Source organism: Diadema setosum, chromosome 17 (assembly GCF_964275005.1).
Source record: "Diadema setosum chromosome 17, eeDiaSeto1, whole genome shotgun sequence".
NCBI classification, from domain to species: domain Eukaryota; kingdom Metazoa; phylum Echinodermata; class Echinoidea; order Diadematoida; family Diadematidae; genus Diadema; species Diadema setosum.
In genome coordinates this window covers 33,252,901-33,272,928 of record NC_092701.1, presented here as the reverse complement: position 1 = coordinate 33,272,928, position 20,028 = coordinate 33,252,901, and the positions used below count along the sequence as shown (strand labels likewise).

The 20,028-nt window shown below is 37.7% G+C and overlaps 1 protein-coding gene across 1 annotated transcript in view; it reads left to right on the top strand.

Moving 5' to 3' along the window:
- LOC140240624 (contactin-3-like) overlaps window positions 1-20,028 on the top strand; it is a 110,990-nt gene that overhangs the window by 44,033 nt on the left and 46,929 nt on the right. Inside the window, exon 7 of the mRNA XM_072320378.1 lies at window positions 15,896-16,018. Coding sequence (XP_072176479.1) covers window positions 15,896-16,018 — 123 coding nt within the window. The remainder of the gene's footprint in view (window positions 1-15,895; window positions 16,019-20,028) is intronic.

The following is a 20,028-nucleotide window of genomic DNA, read 5'->3' as shown; positions in this document are numbered from 1 at the left end:
ATAATGGATGCAATTTCCTCGGTTTTGGAAAACTTTCTATACTTTGGCACTATCACTTCTAAATTGTGATGACATCTAAGAACGGAGTCGTCGATATTGATTGTCTGGTTGATAGCCAGCGAGCTTGCAAGGCTATGCTAGCGCAGCGCAGCGACAGCCGGCCGGCGGCTAGCGCTGGCTGGGGAGCGAGCTAGCGAGCGCATAGCAGGCGCTGCATTATTGTCATTGGCTAAGCCTTTAGACAAAAGAATATTCAATGAATTGTATCGGATTTAATACTGCCAATAATACAGATTACAACTGTGGTACGCTTGGATATTCATTATTTTCGGCAAACTTGTGAAATAGGCCCCACCACTGCGTGTCTGTACTAATACTACGGTGACTCGCCTGTTTAAATACTCGTGAATTCAGCCCCATCGTGTGGCGTTCATCGGTAGGTAAGCACGGCGGTGGGGCTGCCTTCCATAGTCAATACTCGTGAATGCGGCGAAAATGACTTCCTAATATGTCCCTCGACTAATTTTACGGCCAATTTAACCATGAATACAACCCTACCTAACCCTAAACCCTAGGACCTACCCTTGCTTGCTATAAACACACGGGTACGGTGCCCACGCACTGCGGTGGGGCCTATTTCACGATAGCCCCACCACCACTGCGTTTCTGTACTAATACTACGACGACTCGCCTGCTTTATAGGCCTAAACCTACTCGTGAATTCAGCCCCACCGTGGCGTTCATCGGTAGATAAGCATGGCGGTGGGGCTTCCTTCCACAGTATGATTTGTAGCATAAAACAAAAACTACTTGACCAAAATTGACGATCATTCTTGGTATCGTTTTTCTTAGAAAATGGCGCATCTAAATTACTGATAACAAATATTGCAGAAACTGACCATGGGAAACTGGTTAGGCCTTTTTTTTTTTTTTTTTTTTTTTTTTGAGCCACGACCCACCCTGTATGAACATATCTTTCTAGAGTGTAACCTCTGTACTTCTCGTATTCCAAACAGGCTTTTGCTAAACAATCAGATCACAGGTGCGGTGTGGCTAGCTGGGGCAAAATTAGCCCATAAAAGCTTTATACGCGTGTCTTCAAGGGGACTCATCGAAAAGAGTCCATATCACGGAATGAAAACCATTCAAATTGATATACAGAGAGAAATAACACTTAACAAAGCATAAGAAGAGAAGATGATGGAATCATAAAAAGGGAAAATGATGATTGACAGAGGATAAAAGGGGAGGAAAGATGGAAGATGAGATGAAATAAAACAATACTGTAAATAACATAAGGGGAGGAACAGTGGGAAAATATGACAAGATAATATAAAACATAATGAGACAGAATGACATATCATAGGGAAAAGGATAAAGATTAACAAGGTATAAGCTCAAGGTGTATAACTCCGTGCAGACATTGCCTTACCTCGAAGATATGAAAAGAAAAATGAACTCTTGTCAGTAAGATAGAAAATTGGTGTGTTTATCTGTTTTTTTTTGAACACTTCCACTAAATGGTACCATTGATGACTATTTTGTACAAAAAAAAAAAAACAACTTCAGTCTCCAAATTGCTTCATCGAACTGAAATCAGAATCAACCTAAGATGAGATAGGAATGGACAAAGAAAATGATGGATAAGCTAAGATAGACAGCAAGGAAAGAAAAAGAAAGAGCTACATCCACACAGATTAGAAGCTCATCGCCCAAAAATAAAAACCAGGAACAGCTTTTCATTTACTATGATTTTTTTTACACTGTAGATGTTCAAATTCTTGTTAACTATCAAATAATAACAAAGGATCAAGTCAATGCTATCAAATTTCAGTATTAAGAAAAATTGAAGTTGCAACAAAAGGAGACGCTATAAGGAGTACAAACACACAACTTAGGAAAGCAGAATGGTGAAAGTAAAAGAAACACACGCACACACAAAAAAGTTAAGACTGATGTCAGAAAATACAGATTACGAATAAGTATAGGCCAACACTTACTGTAGGAATCTCCTCTTGTAAACAAAGCTTTCAGAAGCAATGTCTATAATGAATATTAGCCCCTCCGTCCACTTTGAATCATGATTTTTAGGTCAGCCTGAGGGTAAAAACATTAAATGTATCTCCAGAACAGTTATTAGTCATTCATGAATTCCAATACGAATTGGATCTTGGACACGACACATCTTTGCTGCATTGTTTAAACAATTGGGATCCCCATTTTATATGCTAATGCCTTCATAATATTTGTGAATTCAGCACTCATTTTGTACCCTAGTAGTGTACAATTTGCACCATTCTCATAGTTCCAATTTATTCTCCTGTTAGTTACCCAAACCATTATTTTTTGAAATATTTAAATCATTTTTCACCAAAAGCATATTGCCCAAACAATGTTTTAATACAAGGCATATGTTTATTGCAGGCCGATAATGGATATGGATGCTGTTTTCAATTTGTCTCCTTGAAGACACCATACAGTATTCTGGGACTACTAATTTCGCCACAGCAAGCCGCACTGCGCCCGCGACCTGTCTGTTCAGTGAAAGCACACTGACATATGCATAAATGCAAAGTGTATCCTGATATTTTGAATAGAGTAACATCACAAGTGGGTTTAACCAGGTTTAAAAGGGACCAATTACTGGGAATTAAAGTTATATTTGCGACAGGACAATAGCAAAACCATGTTTATCTCTATGTAAAATATCAAAATCAAAATTGCCTTTATCTTCACAGCATACCTGCCAACATTTCAAGACGAAATATCTTACTTGTGGATTGCAAAAATCTTATTTTATATGCAAACTGAAGTTAAAAATCTTACTTTCGGTCAAATCTTCAGAAAATACACATGAAAGGTACAGTATATCTAAATAATTTTTAAAAATCTGATTTCTCTGACAGAAAATCTAATTTTGCTATTTTTAATGTAAAAAATCTTACTGAATCTGATAAAATCTTACTAGTTAGGCAAGTATGTCACAGTTATCCTTAAATTGGGTATGATTATGTACTTCTGTCAAATATCCATGAACACAGGCCATCTCCAAAAACAAGCCCACAAAAAATAAACACGTTTCAGTTGTGTTTCATGACGTGAATAAATTTCCATGATCGCCATGATCACCAAAACAAGCAAACACATGAACTAACAAATACTAAACAAACCTGTTTCAATTAACTGAAATGCATACTTACAGGGGATGGCTACTCTTACCAAATTGATCAGTGGGAATCAGTGGGAATGCTGAGGGGTGATTGTTGCAATCCTTGATCATCCCCCAGCATTCCCACTGATTCCCACTGAACAGTTACTAGCCATCCCCTTTAATGTTCAAGTGTATGATACAGAACTGTATATCCACGAGCAGGGATGAGGTGGGATTGTTAGTTTAATATTATATTTCATACAAGTGGCTTTGTCCCACCAAAACATTGTCTATGGCCTTGGTTTGCAGACACACTGCAATGAGAACTGTACAGCTACAATGTAGTGCAGGCACTGTGCTAGTGCGTCTGAATTATCACATTCCACTCACTGAACCCTCTGCGGATTTGGCAGTTGGCTAGGTCTTGACCTTTTCTGACCCCTGCACTGATGGACATAGGCCAGACATCGTTTCACACTTTCTATCCCAACAATATAAATCCTCTGAAACCAGCATGTATATGTTGCTCATCGTGAACATGGCCATTTGAAGAAGAGCACTCGCCATAAGATGACGACTGTGATAAGAGAGCGGTGTCCTGACTCACAAATATTGTTAAACGGATTTCATAGTAGTTTGTACAACTGTAAGTCTATCCAATATTCTCTTGTAAACTGTTCACTTCACAGGATGAGGCCAGTGGTGCACTGGATGGTGATCATGCAATGATTAGGAGCTGTGCATAAACATTTCGATTGAGTGTCCAGAACTATATCCTTTTTTGAGTTGTGAGCATTTGACTTACTTGTGTTTGTCAATGACGTTATTTGGACTGTACGTATTAAATGTTTGTGCGATACCTGCGATACCTGGTACTGGCCCTATAACTTTATATAGCTTTCTTCTGATCAATATGCATGCGGGAATGTTGTTGCAAAATATTGCATTGATTGTGTACCGGTATAAAATAGTTACAGTTCTTGCTTTACCATTACACGTAAATTGCATTAAAATAAAAATGATAATGTTCTACTTCATGTGCATACTGTGTAGTGTGCAAAATATTCAAACTTGTTACGCATAATGCAAAGCCTAGCACATACAAACTTTGCATATGCAAGGCCATGTATGGATAATTACATGTATGTATATGTTCACACACTCACACACACACCACAAGCAGGGCTATCTATCAATAGCCGAATACAATCCAGTTCTCAGGTGTGATATAGAAAATATAGGAGAAGCATAGGCCTAAAGGCTGCATTTATCATCTTTCCGCGAATTACAAAAAGGCTTTCCATGCATACCCACTATCAAAAGTCGTTTCCAAAGCCCTGTGATAAACGTCTTCCTGAAAAGTTGCGTTTATTAACTCATAGCAAATAGTATACATAGCTAGGCTAAGAGGGTGTATACTCTCGCGATTTCGCACAAAAATGGATGTAGTACGCCATGGGGCCTCACATTGAGCCCAACGGCGGTCATTTTATATAGTAATGAAACCGCAAGCTTCATAACACGTGAGCCTATGGAGGGGATCCTACCTTCCTTTCATTTTCTTCATTTTAAGGAGACACACCACAGCAGTAAAATTGCGTATCAGGCCTCAAAATATCAGCAGAAGTATATTTTCTGTTGATACATTAAAAAAAAATTGAAGTAATGTCACTACTTTTCAATCTGTAGTGCATCAAAGTTTGTGTTTGAGCTGAGAAACGCCATCTATCTCTTTCTCTCTTGTTTTCATTGTCTTTTATGGGCAATTCCATAATTACAAACGTACATTTCATACACTTTAAAAAGCTCTAACAACTAGACTTGATTTCATTCACAAGATTTGATACTTTTAATTTCTAACATCCATCTCGAAGGTAAAGTGATCACAAAATTATATTCAATATGATCAATACTTTGACCTTGATATGATGAAAATAAGGCTGTTACAGACGTACTCGCATGAGTTGAAATTTCTGACATTTGAATGTAAAGTGGAAAACTCTGTGAATTGTGGGGTACTTTCCAGCAAATTCATTCTTTTCATTCAATTAGATGTTAAACAACCCAAAAGTGCAGAAATGAAGAATTATTTTTTTTTTTAAATTAGCAATTAATTGCACCCTTTTTGTGTTACGGACGTACAGTATTTTACGGACGTACAAAATTTCCGTTACAGACGTACGTTTTGAAAAAGTTATTAATTTTATTATTTTGATGGATTTATTTTAAGATCCCTTTACCAGAATTCAGTGACTTCTCATGCTGTAGGGTCTTAATCTTAATAATTTGAGATGACAATCGCATTTTTTTTTTTACTGAAATCTGCAAAAACCTTCCCCAAATCATCACCTTGCATACAGTTCATGCTTCACTGAGCAACAGGATGATTACATTATCCAAAGAAATATCCTTTCATGGTAAATTAGCTTGTCAGTTGGTCATGTTGTAGCCTATTTCATTTTGACAAACACATTATTGTCTAGAATATTAATTTGTAGAAAAGAAATTAATTTAATATTGGAATCAGATTTGATTAATGCCACCATAAAACTATCTAGGGATCCATTGTTCATGTATGCAGTACACACAAAGCTGTGCAGAAATGGTTTGCACCACACATGAAAAATTGATGGTGTAGGCCTACTATATTTTGCAAGCATTTCACACAAAATCCTTTCAAACATATCTGAATTGTAGACTCTATACCTGATCAAAGTTTTGAAATAAAAAAGAATAGATACATTTGTACATAAAAACAAATTGACAGTAAACTATCATGATCACCAGAATAATAATCTTAATGTGGATTTTGAAAATGTGGATTTTGAAAACACATCATGGTGTCCCTTGCTCTATGAATTGTGAGTACTCCAAAAATCTTTTATTTCTCAGCATGTTAAAATCAAAATTATACTGGTTTGTATGGTTAAAATTGAAGTAATAATTTCACTTTTTGGGGGGTATTAAAAATAGTGTAACATGGAATGATTGAGACTTTAATGGATGAAGGACATAATTTACAGAGCAAAGAGTTTGAATGCGAGTCCCAGACTCCAGCTACGTGTAAACTGACCACGATTGCCATCAACTGTTTGTAGTGTGATTTTTCTGGCAGTGTTTTTTTTGTTTTTTGTTTTTTTTTTGTTTGTTTGTTTGTTTGTTTGTTTTTTAAGGAAAATATTTGATCTGGTGATTTGGTGACCACTTGCAGGATGCTTGACATTGATCCTGAGATTCCTGCCCTTAGTACCCTGTTTTTTGTTTGTTTGTTTTTTAAGGAAAATATTTGATCTGGTGATTTGGTGACCACTTGCAGGATGCTTGACATTGATCCTGAGATTCCTGCCCTTAGTACCCTATTTAAAGAACCTCACCCGGAAATGTTTCCATGTGATATTCATCTAAAACACTAAATCCCCAACATTTACATCAAGTTTATCATTCACTGACGTGTCATCTTCAGGTTTCTCATCTAGACTGACAATAGAATCATCGATCTTAAACCTGTCTAATTGGACTTTCCTGTATTCTAAAGCATTCAATGGTACTTTTGATACTCACATTATGCTCCTTATATACTAGTAGGCCTAATGACTGTGTGAGCATTTGGTACAGGTACAGCTATTTGCAAATAGGGGTGCCTTTCAATCCAACTTCTATCTCAGTTGACATCATTTCCTTTAGTAATCACATCTTTTGTGGGATTCTTAGTATTTCTACCTCATAGCTTGTTTGTGGGGTTGATGTAGCTGCCCGCCCATTTTACACATGAATGTCATGTATCTCCAAACTGCTCTTTTTTTTTTCTTCTTTTTTTTTTTTTTTACAGTACTATCTTGTCCGTCCACTGAGAACACACTTTCGTTGTACACCCTTACCATGACAAAAAGCCACTTTATCATTATCTGCATTGATAGTTTCCTTCTACTTTTGTATCAAGGAAGACTTGGCTTGAACTGGGTATGTGTACATTTGAAACCACATGGATTGTGGGTAGTTAAAGGTATTTTTTGTTTAATCCTAATCAAGATATGCTCCATAATTATATAGATCAACATGTATAGATGTTCGCTTGTGTTGTATGCTCATCTGAGACAGTAACAATGCTCTTTGTTTTACTCTCTGTCTCCTGATACACAAAAGATGAGAGATCTATGCAATTTAGCATTTCCATATACTTTGGGTCTTTCTCGGAAATTTTGAATATGTGTGCAATGCAATTTACAAAACAACAACAAACAAACAAAACGAACAAACAAACACTGCTAATTAGTTTGATCAACAAGTATTCCAACTTAATCGTAGTTATCAAGATGTTCCATGCTACCTTTCAATTAAATCACAAATAAACATCAGAAAATAAAATCAACAAATCAATCCTCATGAAATTGTAAAGCTCACATACAGTCACACTATATGTGTCTGTTACAGATGTACACTTTTAAACAAATTACTTAATTATTACAGAGCAGAAGTTTCTTTATGAGTGTTTCGGAAGAGGGTTATGACCTTGCTTTGCATTTAATTAGTGTGTTCTTCTTTACCGAGTGCGTGATTTGTAAAACTTAAAAGAAAAACATGTTTTTTTTTTTTTGTTACGGACATACATGGCCCAATGGGCTGAAATTAACGATTAGTACAGAGTAATTACACAGGTAAAATTGATTGTTACTGACAAATGTTTGTTCACTTATCTAAACTCTTCATACACAAAACCAAGAGTGATAATTTCACATTTACTGAAGGAAAATCTGATGAAAACCATTAGAATAGCCTTTTGGAGATCAAAATGCACCTAACATTTTCTCTTGCTTGAAAAGGATTTTGTGATGTATTCCAGGTTCGCTTTTTGGCAAACCTGGCAACCAGGTTCGCTTTTTGGCGAACCTGGCTGCCAGGTTCGCTTTTTGGCGAACCTGGCTGCCAGGTTCGCTTTTTGGCGAACCAGGCTGCCAGGTTCGCTTTTTGGCGAACCTGGCGGACAGGTTCGCTTTTTGGCGAACCTGGCGGCCAGGTTCGATTTTTGGCGAACTTGGCTGCCAGGTTCGCTTTTTGGCGAACCTTGCGGCCAGGTTCGCTTTTTGGCGAACCTTGCGGCCAGGTTCGCTTTTTGGCGAACCTTGCGGCCAGGTTCGCTTTTTGGCGAACCTGGCGGACAGGTTCGCTTTTTGGCGAACCTGGCGGCCAGGTTCGCTTTTTGGCGAACCTTGCGGCCAGGTTCGCTTTTTGGCGAACCTGGCGGACAGGTTCGCTTTTTGGCGAACCTGGCTGCCAGGTTCGCTTTTTGGCGAACCTGGCTGCCAGGTTCGCTTTTTGGCGAACCTGGCAGCCAAGTTCGCTTTTTGGCAAACCTTGCAGCCAGGTTCACTTTTTGGCGAACCTGGCGGACAGGTTCGCTTTTTGGCGAACCTGGCGGCCAGGTTCGCTTTTTGGCGAACCTGGCGGACAGGTTCGCTTTTTGGCGAACCTGGCTGCCAGGTTCGCTTTTTGGCGAACCTGGCTGCCAGGTTCGCTTTTTGGCGAACCTGGCTGCCAGGTTCGCTTTTTGGCGAACCTGGCGGCCAGGTTTGCTTTGTGGCGAACCTGGCGGCCAGGTTCGCTTTTTGGCGAACCTGGCAGCAGCGTTTTCAGTAGAAAATACCATTTTTTGCACATTGATGGATCAATTTTTAAAAAATTTTTCCCAAAATCGAGTGCTTTTTTGTAGACTGTTTCGGAAAGTCTCTTTTTATTTTGGACTGGGTTAACACTAAAATTTGGCGTTTTTACAAAAGTAAATTTAGTGTTGTTTTTTGTAATTGTCCTGCCTGCTTGTGCTCACGTGTTGCAGTTCATGTTTTAGTTTTCCTGTCCTCTTCAGGTTTCCCCAGCTATCACCGTAATTAATTGCATCCGTGAGTGCGAGGGTATGTTAGCGGAGCGCAAGGTAGGAAAGGACAGAGCTACGCGGAGGGAAGGAAAGGGAACGAGAATTAACCCCCGGGGCCTGAGGAAATTCAACAGGATATACAACATTTCATCCTCCAATTTAAGAGCTATAAGTAAACTGAGCGGAGCTTTTTAGACGTCAACTTTTTCCTCCTTTTTGTTTTTCTTTGTCCCCATGAACTTCCTTTATCATTTTTCAGATAGTGGTACAATATGAAATTTGTGCGTGTCGAGGTCTACTAATATATCCTCCATTCATCTATTCTTGTCTGTGCTCTAAAGTACATATATTTCAGTTGTCAGGAAATTCCAAAAACGTGACCTAGTATAAGTGAAAGTTGAGGTATTTGGCCAAGCAAAATTATGTGACCTTCATACTCAAGGCCGAATGTAATTCTTTCCATCAAATATGACCATGAAGATAATGCATAATGGACTTGGCTCAAGTAATGACAGTAATAGGGTTATATATACCCAGGATTGCCTCTTTGAACAGTGCAATCTGTCACTCTTGCAGAGACCCTTGCTATGCTTAAACACCACCCCATGGGCATATGGCCAGATACCCATGTATTATTGACCAAGGGGGACGCACTGGGTAAAACATCTTGTCATTATGTCAAAAGCTGTATGTGTGAGGTCCAATAACTTTCAATACTATTGTATATTGCAGAGAACAACTGTTTTACGATACAAACACGCAAGCAGATATTGAAATATGTGTTTCCCAAATTTTTCTAACTTCCCTATCTTTTTCAAGCTTGTCAATGATTTCTTCATGACACACAATATGAATTCAACAAAAAGTGTAAAATCACAACCTGATTTGCCTAGAGGTTAAAGAGATATATAAATGATGTTCTTTAAGAGAAATGTGCACTCCAAGGAATTAAGTGATCTCAGATGGGTGCTGATTGTAAGCGTTCTCTGTCAGCAAAGAATGGTGCACAACAGACTAGCTCCCTTTTACTGTAAACAAAACAAAAGCAAGAAAAAAAAAGCATTTCTTCATATCTTTAATGTTGCAGATCGATACAAGTTAAAAAAGAGATTTCTGGCTCTGAACTATTTTCATATTTTTATCAAATTGTAGATGTCAAATGGTAGTGTTTTTCTCAGATTATAATTGCGAGTTTTTCAGTTGTTCTGTCCTTGGAAAATGGATTTCTTTCGTTCCAGCATATGCCAAGTTGGCATACTGTATTAAATAGTTTGTCATCATGGACTGGTCGATTATAACCTACAGGGAGATAAACTGTCCTTGGAGGGATGTCCAGAGATTTTATTTGTACGTGAAAGAACGGTTTACACATGGCTGCAGGTTGCCGTTTTTGAACAGGAATGGTGAAACACATGTTTCAAACTTCCAATATTCATATCAGCTGTCATCTCTCTCGATAACTTCTGGTTCTGTAATTCGATACAGGTAAGCGCAGGAAAAACTTGCCCCGGCAAACAGTGCTATTAGCCAAAGTTGGTATTGGTGAATATTGTCTGACTTTGCGTGTGTCGTACAGGCACGTGCACACAAAGGGAAAATGACTCGCAGTTTGGCTTTCTGATGCACTCAACCTAATAACCTAATTTTTTGTGTTCTGACAAGAGTAAGTTTTGCCTGAAGCAATAAATTTCATCAGTGTTTTTTTGTGTGTGTTTTTTTTTTTTTACTGTTTTAATTTCTTTCTGATTCTCCTCTTTAGTATCTTTATGCTCAGGACATTTATTAACATAAGAAATTTCCCCTCCCCCCCCCCCAATAAAAAAAAAAACCAAACAAACAAACACACAAACAGATATGATACATGTAGATTGAGGGATATCATACCTTTCACTGAATTCTTCCTCATCAGTTGATTAACCTAACCCCTTATGTACCTTGGCCCCGTTGCTAGAAACTTTGCGTTTAAATGCAACTTGCAACTGATTGTCACTGGCCAATCAAAATCATTGTTGCATGCATGTCTTCTTAATAGGGCAGACCCTGAGCCAATCAGAATGGTTGTTTCAAAATTAGCAATTATTTGCAATTGATTGCAACTTTCTTGCAACGGGGCCCAGGTCACAGTAGCTTATTAAACTTGCCAAGCTTTTTTGTCAGCATTCATTAATCCATCCAAACTTATCAGGAGTTGTACAATATGAGCAAGCCCAATCAGGTGTAGAGCAATGTGCCTCAGTCCAACTACAAGGTCATGGTGACACAAAAATGGATTTGGGGGATTAGGCAAGCTCTATTCATTAATTGACATTAAGTTTGCAGACATCTGTTCCAATTTTTGAAGAGATCACGCCGGGACGCGTGCCAGTCGGCGAACAAAGGTGCAGTAAGGGATAAAATACAATCCTACCCGAGGTTTATAAATAAGGTAACTATAATGAATAGAGTAGTATCGAAATTATACAAAATAGAACGGCATAAGTTTCCTCAGAATCTGACCTGCCATACGAAAGTCATGGAGTTGTAATTCTTCACATGCTTTCAGAAAATAGTGATGTAGTCACACACCTGTACGAAATAGATGAGGTGATGATGTACTTTGAGAAGATGATGCTGTCTCATACTTCCCTTGATAAATTTCTGTGAGAGTACAAATAGAATGTGTGAGTTCAATTTTTTAGTTTGAATAAGCCAAGCAAGACTGTCTTACTCTTTGTGGTTATTGTGTTGGCTCAGTCGGCAGAACGTCTCCCTCCAGATCCAAAGGACCCAGATTCGATTCACGAGTCTCACTCAGCAATATTGTGCATAATCATACCATCCCCTCTAGTAAGAGGCAATTTGAAAACACTCTGTCACATGGATAGGACATGAAATTGAGGTCCCATCATGTGTGAGAGAGTCCCAACTTGTGCACATAAAAGATTCTGCTTCATTGATTCATCGCTAAGAGCAGGGTGTTTAACCCGGTGAGTGGTCCCGCCTCACATCCAACTGAACCCCATGGGAGACCAGCTTATTAGCAGAGCTGAATACGGGCTATCCAGCCATCTTCTCAGATGGAACTGAAACAAACAAACAAACAAAAAACAATTATTATCATTATTTATTTGAGGGGGGCAGATAGGAGTTTGTTTGTTGCAAAAGATATTTTTAAGGAGTTCGCCTTATTCACTGTGACCATGCCGGAACTTGCAATTTAAATTGATTCTTAGACCATCAAGATCAAACTTATGATAATTGCAACTATTAATACTTCGTAGAGGAGTATGTGGCTCACAACCCTTAACCGTAAGAGAACAATGTGCATCTTTAAGTTCACCCTCTGCTTCCAGGGATTGGGTATGCTGTGTACTTAGATGATGGGGATTACTGTCCGTGGCAGACAGGGGGTTAAGGTTGTATCGAAACCACCAAGCCACGGGTGGCATTACTCAGAGCTGCCTATCAGCACATAGGGGGAAGAGGAACAATCCGTGACCCAGTTCTCGGAAACGGCGGAACGAAATCCAAGCAGCGGCGTCCGTCCGTCGAGAGAACTGGCTGGAAAGTTCGCTCCATTCGAGGCCGATCTCTCATCCGCGACTGTGCCTCGCTTAAGTGTCTTTGTTTATGGGAAAAACCAATGTTTCTTGATGCTCTCCAATTTATGCTGTATTAGGGTATTTGCAGCATACTAGTAATAAGGGTGTATGAGTCAAATGTTCCTATCCTATCTATAAAAAAAAAAAAAAAAAAAAAATCATGTTGCTTACAGCAGGTGTCATAATTTACTTCATTTTTCCCAATCTGTTTAATAACACTAGCTTGTATTCCAAATATTTCAAGACACATGTCACACATCTATATAATAAATGTTTGCATTTTGTAGAGCACTCTGTAAAAAAACAAACAAACAAACGAGCCTGCTATTTTGAGCCCAAGAGTAGAAAGGATGTTTTCCAAACTTGTCTCACACCCACCTCATCAATGAATGAGTCACCCGAATGGCTTGCAAAGCCTGACATAGCACATACCTCACTACTAGAGACGCTCTTGTTTTGCACAAACAACTGAGCCTGTCAAAGTTGACCCACCAAGTTTGGCTTTTTCAATTGATTCCTCTTCCTCGGCAACCCTTTCTGCTCTACCTCTCTTGCTCTTCTCAACCCCAAAGAGGAAATATTAATCATGTAGCTATACTATGTGCCCCTCCCCCTCCACAACAGAAGGAACTTCTCCCCAATAAAATCTCAGGTCTCGCGCTCCTGTCCAAAAGACGCCATCCTCAATGCTGAGAGATTTCGACCTTTTGACCCAGGTGTATTGTGAAGTGATGTTATATGAATCTGTGAATTGTATCTACATTTCTTTATTGAGTATACTATATTTCACTTCCCCGTTCAGAGGGCAATGCAAAGACACATAATAAACTGTTGCCGTTGCACTACAGGTGCATACACATAAGCATACTATACATCACTGATTTTCAGCCAAATTTGTGCATTATGAGGTATACAGAGAAATTTGTGAGAACAAAGAATTGAAATTCTTGTATCAGGGACTGCCATTTATCTATCTAACAATTTCCTCCATTTATGAACATTTAGATTAATTCTTTATTTGTTCACATGAATTTTATGTCATCCCTATTGTGTGTTCCAATGTATCCTACAATGACATATCTTGGCTGCATTGAAGTTAATGTGATGAGAGGTCATCGGGGCTGGTTTCAAACAGCATGCTATTAGTACTTTTGGAGAAAAGTACTGTAAAACACGATGTTTTCACGGCATGAAATTTTTGCGAATTGGAGCTGACGGCCTTTTTTGTTGGCATGAAATATTTGTGAGTTGTCTCTAACGTTCAATGCATATACACTGTAGTGTAGACAAGAACTTTTGTGTGCATTTTGATTTCGCGAATCTTGGCTCTCGCGAAATTCGCGATATTAAAATGCACACAAACATTCCTCGTTTTACAGTGTATGTGATAAAAACTTATCTATATATGTATATATATATAAAGAAATAACAGTGAATAGAACATTTGGAACTACAGAAAGAATTCAGAATGGAGAGGAAAGGAAACCAAAACTAAGGAGGCAGTTGTTAATTAATTGCTAGCATATTTTTGTGAGAGATTTTTTTCTGAAGAATCATTAGCAGGAAATTATTTAGGCATGAATGAGAGAGAGAAAGAAAGAGATAGGGAGAGAGAGGGAGTAATGGGAGGGGCAGAATTAAAATGCGAGTGACATAAAATGCAAACAATGCACTCATGGGGAGAGGGGGGTAGTGACAAAAGGATGATATGGGGAAAGCCCCCTAGAATCATGGATAAAGTGGAACACAAAGGAGCAAACTTTGTGATTAATGTCGCCAAAGGTAGGACAAACAGGATGCTGGAATAAATTCAGTGGATCGTGAGAAAAGGGGGGGGGGGATAAAGAAGAAGTGTAGAGGTGTGATATTGCAGTCTCTTGGACTATGATTGTCTTATTCTCAAAGCAGGGTTTTGTGGAGATTGGCCTGCTTCCACCTAATGGCTTGCTTCCACCTAATGGCTCACCCATGCAAATTAACCCCTGTATTTTCACCGAAGACATAATGAAGTAATTCTGAAAACCGTATCCCAAGGGATGATATGGTACGGGATACATTATGCAATACATGTTATTTGCAAAGAAAGATGAATAACAGAGCAATGAAAATTTGAACAAAATCAGAAGAGTTGGACAGTGTTTGTGAACATTCATGTCATTGAAAGTTATCTTGATCACAGAATTGCAGTATTGACAGTGTGTGATGTGAAACATCATCATTTCCAATACTTAGTTTATTTTGATACAGCACATCTTGTCTTGGCTTCGTGACATTGCTGAAAATAAATCAGCAATATTTCACTTCCTCCACAACAGAAGGATAGTGACTTCCTTCAACAAAACTGTAACATATAATTCAAACTCCCCCCCCCCAAAAAAAAAAAGAGAAAACAACAACAAAGGATTTCTTCACAAGGATTCAAGTCACGTTCATGTGACCAAGCAGGCTACGTCAAGATAACTGCCCCCCACAAGACCTCCTTAACACTTCTCTCATTTTGTTCAAAAATTTTCCTGATCTCTTTCTATGATATGCTTCTGTCATTCAGAACAGCTGTCTATTGTGGGTAAATTCTCCTCAAAAGCTTGCTATGTGATCCTAAAATTAGACATTCCCTCTTACTAGTTAATTTAGCAAACAAGATGCCATCTTTAAATAGTAACAAAATATAATGTCACGCTCTGCAGTATCATTCTCAACTTTTTATCATCTCTTATCAACTTTGAAAATTTGTTTTATCAATGTCTTAATTTCCAGTCCGTTGTGGCATTGAAATGTATTTAGCACTCTTAACCAAAGCATGACATGCTGTCACTTTCATTCAAAACATGTCTTTCTCAACATGAAGTTTTTTGCAATTGATTTGTTCAATGGTTTTGACATAGTAAGTTTGGAAATGGAAGAGAGTTTAATTTCATTTTCATGACAAACATGTGATCTTTTATCCAATCTACATTTATATGTTTTGACATTCCACTGTCTCATCAACACAGTCAACTGCTTCAAAAGTGATCTTTATGAATTATCATTTATTCATATGAATTTTCAGCAAAGAAACAAATTGCAATTATACCATTGCACTTTGCAAATTTCAAGAAAGTGTTCTTTTTCCAAGGTATGTTAAAAAAAGGAAATAAACAGGCAGAAATCTGCCAAAAATTTCTGGATTTTATTTGTTGCTCCACCATTGATCAAAGTATGATTACAGAAAGTGTCAGCCTTGATTCCATGCAAGTATTAATTTATCTATTTCAATTATTTCTTCTTTTTATTTTGTCCTCTGGTCATTCATAGCTGAAGGACACCTGTTCATCTTGTCGGTCAGCAAGGAAGATGAGGGTAGCTACTTTTGTGTGGCCAGCAATGAATACATTCCACGGCAGGTGACATCACGCAGGGCAACATTGACCGTCGCAGGTATGTATGTCCATGTCGGTCATTCCAGATGGTGTATTTTCACAACTTATTTTGATGTGCTCTCTGATCTTCAGGGAGAAAGCTTCTCGCACAAAAGTCCAATGAGTTTGTTGTTTCGTCAACCCTAAATTTGGCCGGAGCGTTTTCTCTGTCCCGGCTGACGTAAACTTGTTTTGACATTTAGTGGTTATTTCACCCCAATTAGATTTCCCACCGAGACGTGAACAAGGCCTCCGGGAATAAGGAATGAATCTTCATCCACATGTGGAATCGATGGGGGTTGTCTGTATTACGACTCAAGAAGGCGCTCTACCTTGATTTTGTTTTGTTTTGTTTTGTTTTTTCATATTTGTATATCAATTGTCCATCCTTATCAAATTTTAAATATAAATACATGGTAAATAAACCAATTATTTTTGTCTATGCATATTGACAGGGCATAACAGAGATTCTTTTTAGATTACAGGGACTTGTACTTAGCAGTTTGCAAGTGGTTTGATTCTTTATCGAGAACCACAATGACAGCATTAGAAATGAGCATCGTCAATCGTAAAGAGGAAAGTTAGCAATATCTCACCTGGAGAGAATATCTACTTAAATTGCATTTCTGTTATTTAAGGGAGGCAATGTATTTGCAAGGTGTTCATTTTGGAAAGATCAGGCCACTTCTTGCAAAAGTGTAAATAATACTTTTAAAACAAAAGGTTGTATAACATACATGTGAGAAGAACAGGTATACCGGAGCAAGCCATCGGCAGAGACATAGTGACTCATCTCTTCCATGGAGTACTGTATACGCCATATATTTCGCGAGTCTAAATTTTCATATTCAGGAATTCCTGACAATTTTACGAGTGGTTAAATTTGCGATTGTGGAGTCCTCTACTGAATGGAGAAGAGTACACGCGTACATCACATTCACATCGGGGATCAGAGTCAATATTTTCATGTGTCTTTAATTTCGCGAATAGCAGCCGACTCGCGAAATTCGTGAAAATAAAAACCTCACGAAATATTTGGCGTATACAGTATGTAATAAGTGTATAATATAACTTGTAGCTTTCTGACTGTACATCATATCTGCACATTGTAGCTGCTATACTTGAATCCCACAAACAAATTTGTTTCATAACTTCAGTCACTTCTTAAAGGAAGAAAAAAAAAAAAACAGGGTTGAGATGATTTGGAAAGGAAAACTGTAATTTTCTGTGGAAACTGTGCTGTGACTGTGCTGAATTTCTTCTTGAGGTTTTGATAACCATTTGTCGCTGAAATGAACAAAGCAAAACAAGGAGCACTTTAATACCTGACATTTCTGGCCATTTATGCCAGGTAAGGAAGTTCTCCTCTCCCTCCCCCCCCCCCCCCCCCCTCACACACACACACACCTGAGGGCTGACTTAAAAAAAAAAATAAATAGATTAAATAAACCTCTGGGAATTGAGTAAAAATCCACAGTTCTTGCACAATGTTAGGCAGCAATTTCTTCCTCAGTGCAACTTACAGGAAGTTCTTAGAACCTTACACACACAGGGCCGGGTTTCCAGCAAGGAGGTACAGTGTTATTTGATTAAAACCTCTCAGAACTTTATTGCAACCGGATTTTGACATTTAATGATTGAATCATTATTGAAATTTTCTGTTTGTTTTTGTTGTTGTTATTGTTGTTGGTTTTTCAAAGTTTCCACAAGTCCTATTCAGAATGCGATAAAATATGCCCAGTCTTCTAAGGAAGTATTACTCAGTAGCATGATAAATTTTATGACCAAATGTCAATATATATATATATTTATTCTTTGTCATGAAATAATTCAGAGTTATTGTTCAGGTGAGTGGACAGGAATGGCCATGCTACATGACTTTCAGCGAGATGATTTCAAAAAGTTTTGTCTCAGCCAGCCCCATCTCTCTCCACAAATATTGTTGATCAACATTCTCTTTTATATCAAGAAACAATGTAACATGGAAAACCTACATTGTAGGTTGCATCTTGGATTAGGCAGAAGACATTTAAATATAAGGCACTGACAGAAGGAAAAACATAACAAAATTTTTTAAAGAATAAAAAAACAGAAGGAAAAAGTCGTAACAGGCTCATAACACAGTATCAGTAAAAGATCTTATGGAATCAACTCTTGATTGACCTAACATACTACAAAATATACTCAACAATTACATATTATACATAACCAGGAACAACAAATAAAAGATACATACACACAAATAAATTGAAATATGTTACATTCTATTCTAAAACACACATTCTATCTATTCTATATTCTATCAATTTTGTGTCATTCTTCTGTTTTCTTGGTTGATAACTAATGAAAGGAAAAAGAAAAGGTTTATAAAGTCATTCATTTAAAGGTTGGAGTTTGGATACTGGAATGACTCACTATATTTTAACCTGGCATAATTTGTCCAGTCACTCATAAATAAATGAGATACCCTTATTACTGCATGGTCATGCCTGCTTCAGCACTTTGTCCAGCCGGGCAGTCATCACAGTCCCTGTGATGTAATTATCGTTGAGTATCAGCCGCCATAACATTTGGTCCGCAGTGGTTTTAGGCTCAAAATTAGATTAGGAGAAGTGTTATATTAAAAAAAACCAACAACAACAAGCCAAAACAAAGCAAAAAGAAAAACCTCTTTATTAGATTGAACAAATGTAGATGATGAAAAAAAAAAGAAGCTCCAAACTGTGAGTTACTAGAGGTTTAATAGAAAATGGAAGTAAGATGGCTGGGGGTAGGTATGGCAGTATTTGAAGCAAGGAGCAGCCACAATTTTTTTGAGTTTTAGAAATATTTGAACAGTCTGCAATTAATCAAGGATTATTCTCTCTTGTACCATTGTACATTTGCATTGGAATACTAAGCAATTGCGACTTGAAGGAATGATTAATTATTAATTTATAGGAGATTATTTGACTTGGAATAATTTATGTGGCTTGAGTGCATATGGTTTATGACAGTATCTTATGAAACACTGATTGTTGGTTCTTATCAGATTATCTGCAATGTACATTGTGTATTTATTTATTTCATTTTTGTCAAATATTTGTCACAAACAGAAATTATCCTCTGAGGAGGACATGTAACTTTGTGTTAATCTAAACAATGTAAAGGTCTGAAGAACAGACTCAATCTGAAGAAAAAATCTCTCAGGAGAAAAGTTACAATTTATGGATTTTTGTGTACAAACTGGAGAGCCCCTCAACACACAGAATTGCCAAGCTGTCTTAGTCCCTAGAACTTGAACAATTTACAATTTCTTTATGTGTTCAATTTTTCCCCCTCCTGATTTTCCTGTTTTTCATACAAAGCAGCATAGTGTCGGGGTGAAATTTCCCTTTAAGAGTACTTTACTTGCAATATAAAAATATCTCAACTCTTCAGTCCTAAAAATTCCAATATTTTTGTTTTGTTTACTTTGTTTTCTGATTTTTTTTTCTTGTTTCCAAGGCATCGTTCTTGTTTGTTTATCAATTCACCTTTTGGCAGGTAAACGTAAGATTTTAGCTCTAAAATGATAGTTTCCTTCCTGCTCTTTGGAACCCTCTTCAACTGTCTTGGTCAGGGGGGCGTGTTTCCTGCCATTCTCTCTGTCAGTTCTTATTTCCTGCCTCTTGTCGCAAATCCCGCGGCTACCGGATGACGTTTTAATCGAGACGTACACAATTACTGTCATTGATGGATAGATAGTGATCTCTATAGTGTCACAAGATGATTACAATGAACCGGCCTTTTCTTTTTTACGGTGTCCTCTTTTTGACATTTATATTGTGGGTAATGGAATTAGAGCGTGGATTTTTTTCCTCTCCCTCTTGATAATACTATTACTTCCTCGGGTGCACACTTTCTTCGTTCTTTGTGTAACATTGGCATCAGAAGGGATTGTCAAAATGTTATTTGTCATCAATAGAGTATTTTGTCTTTCTCCTGGATATTTAGTAGTGAGGAAAGTCACTACACATCACTGTCATTTTCATTTTTAGCTTTGATTTC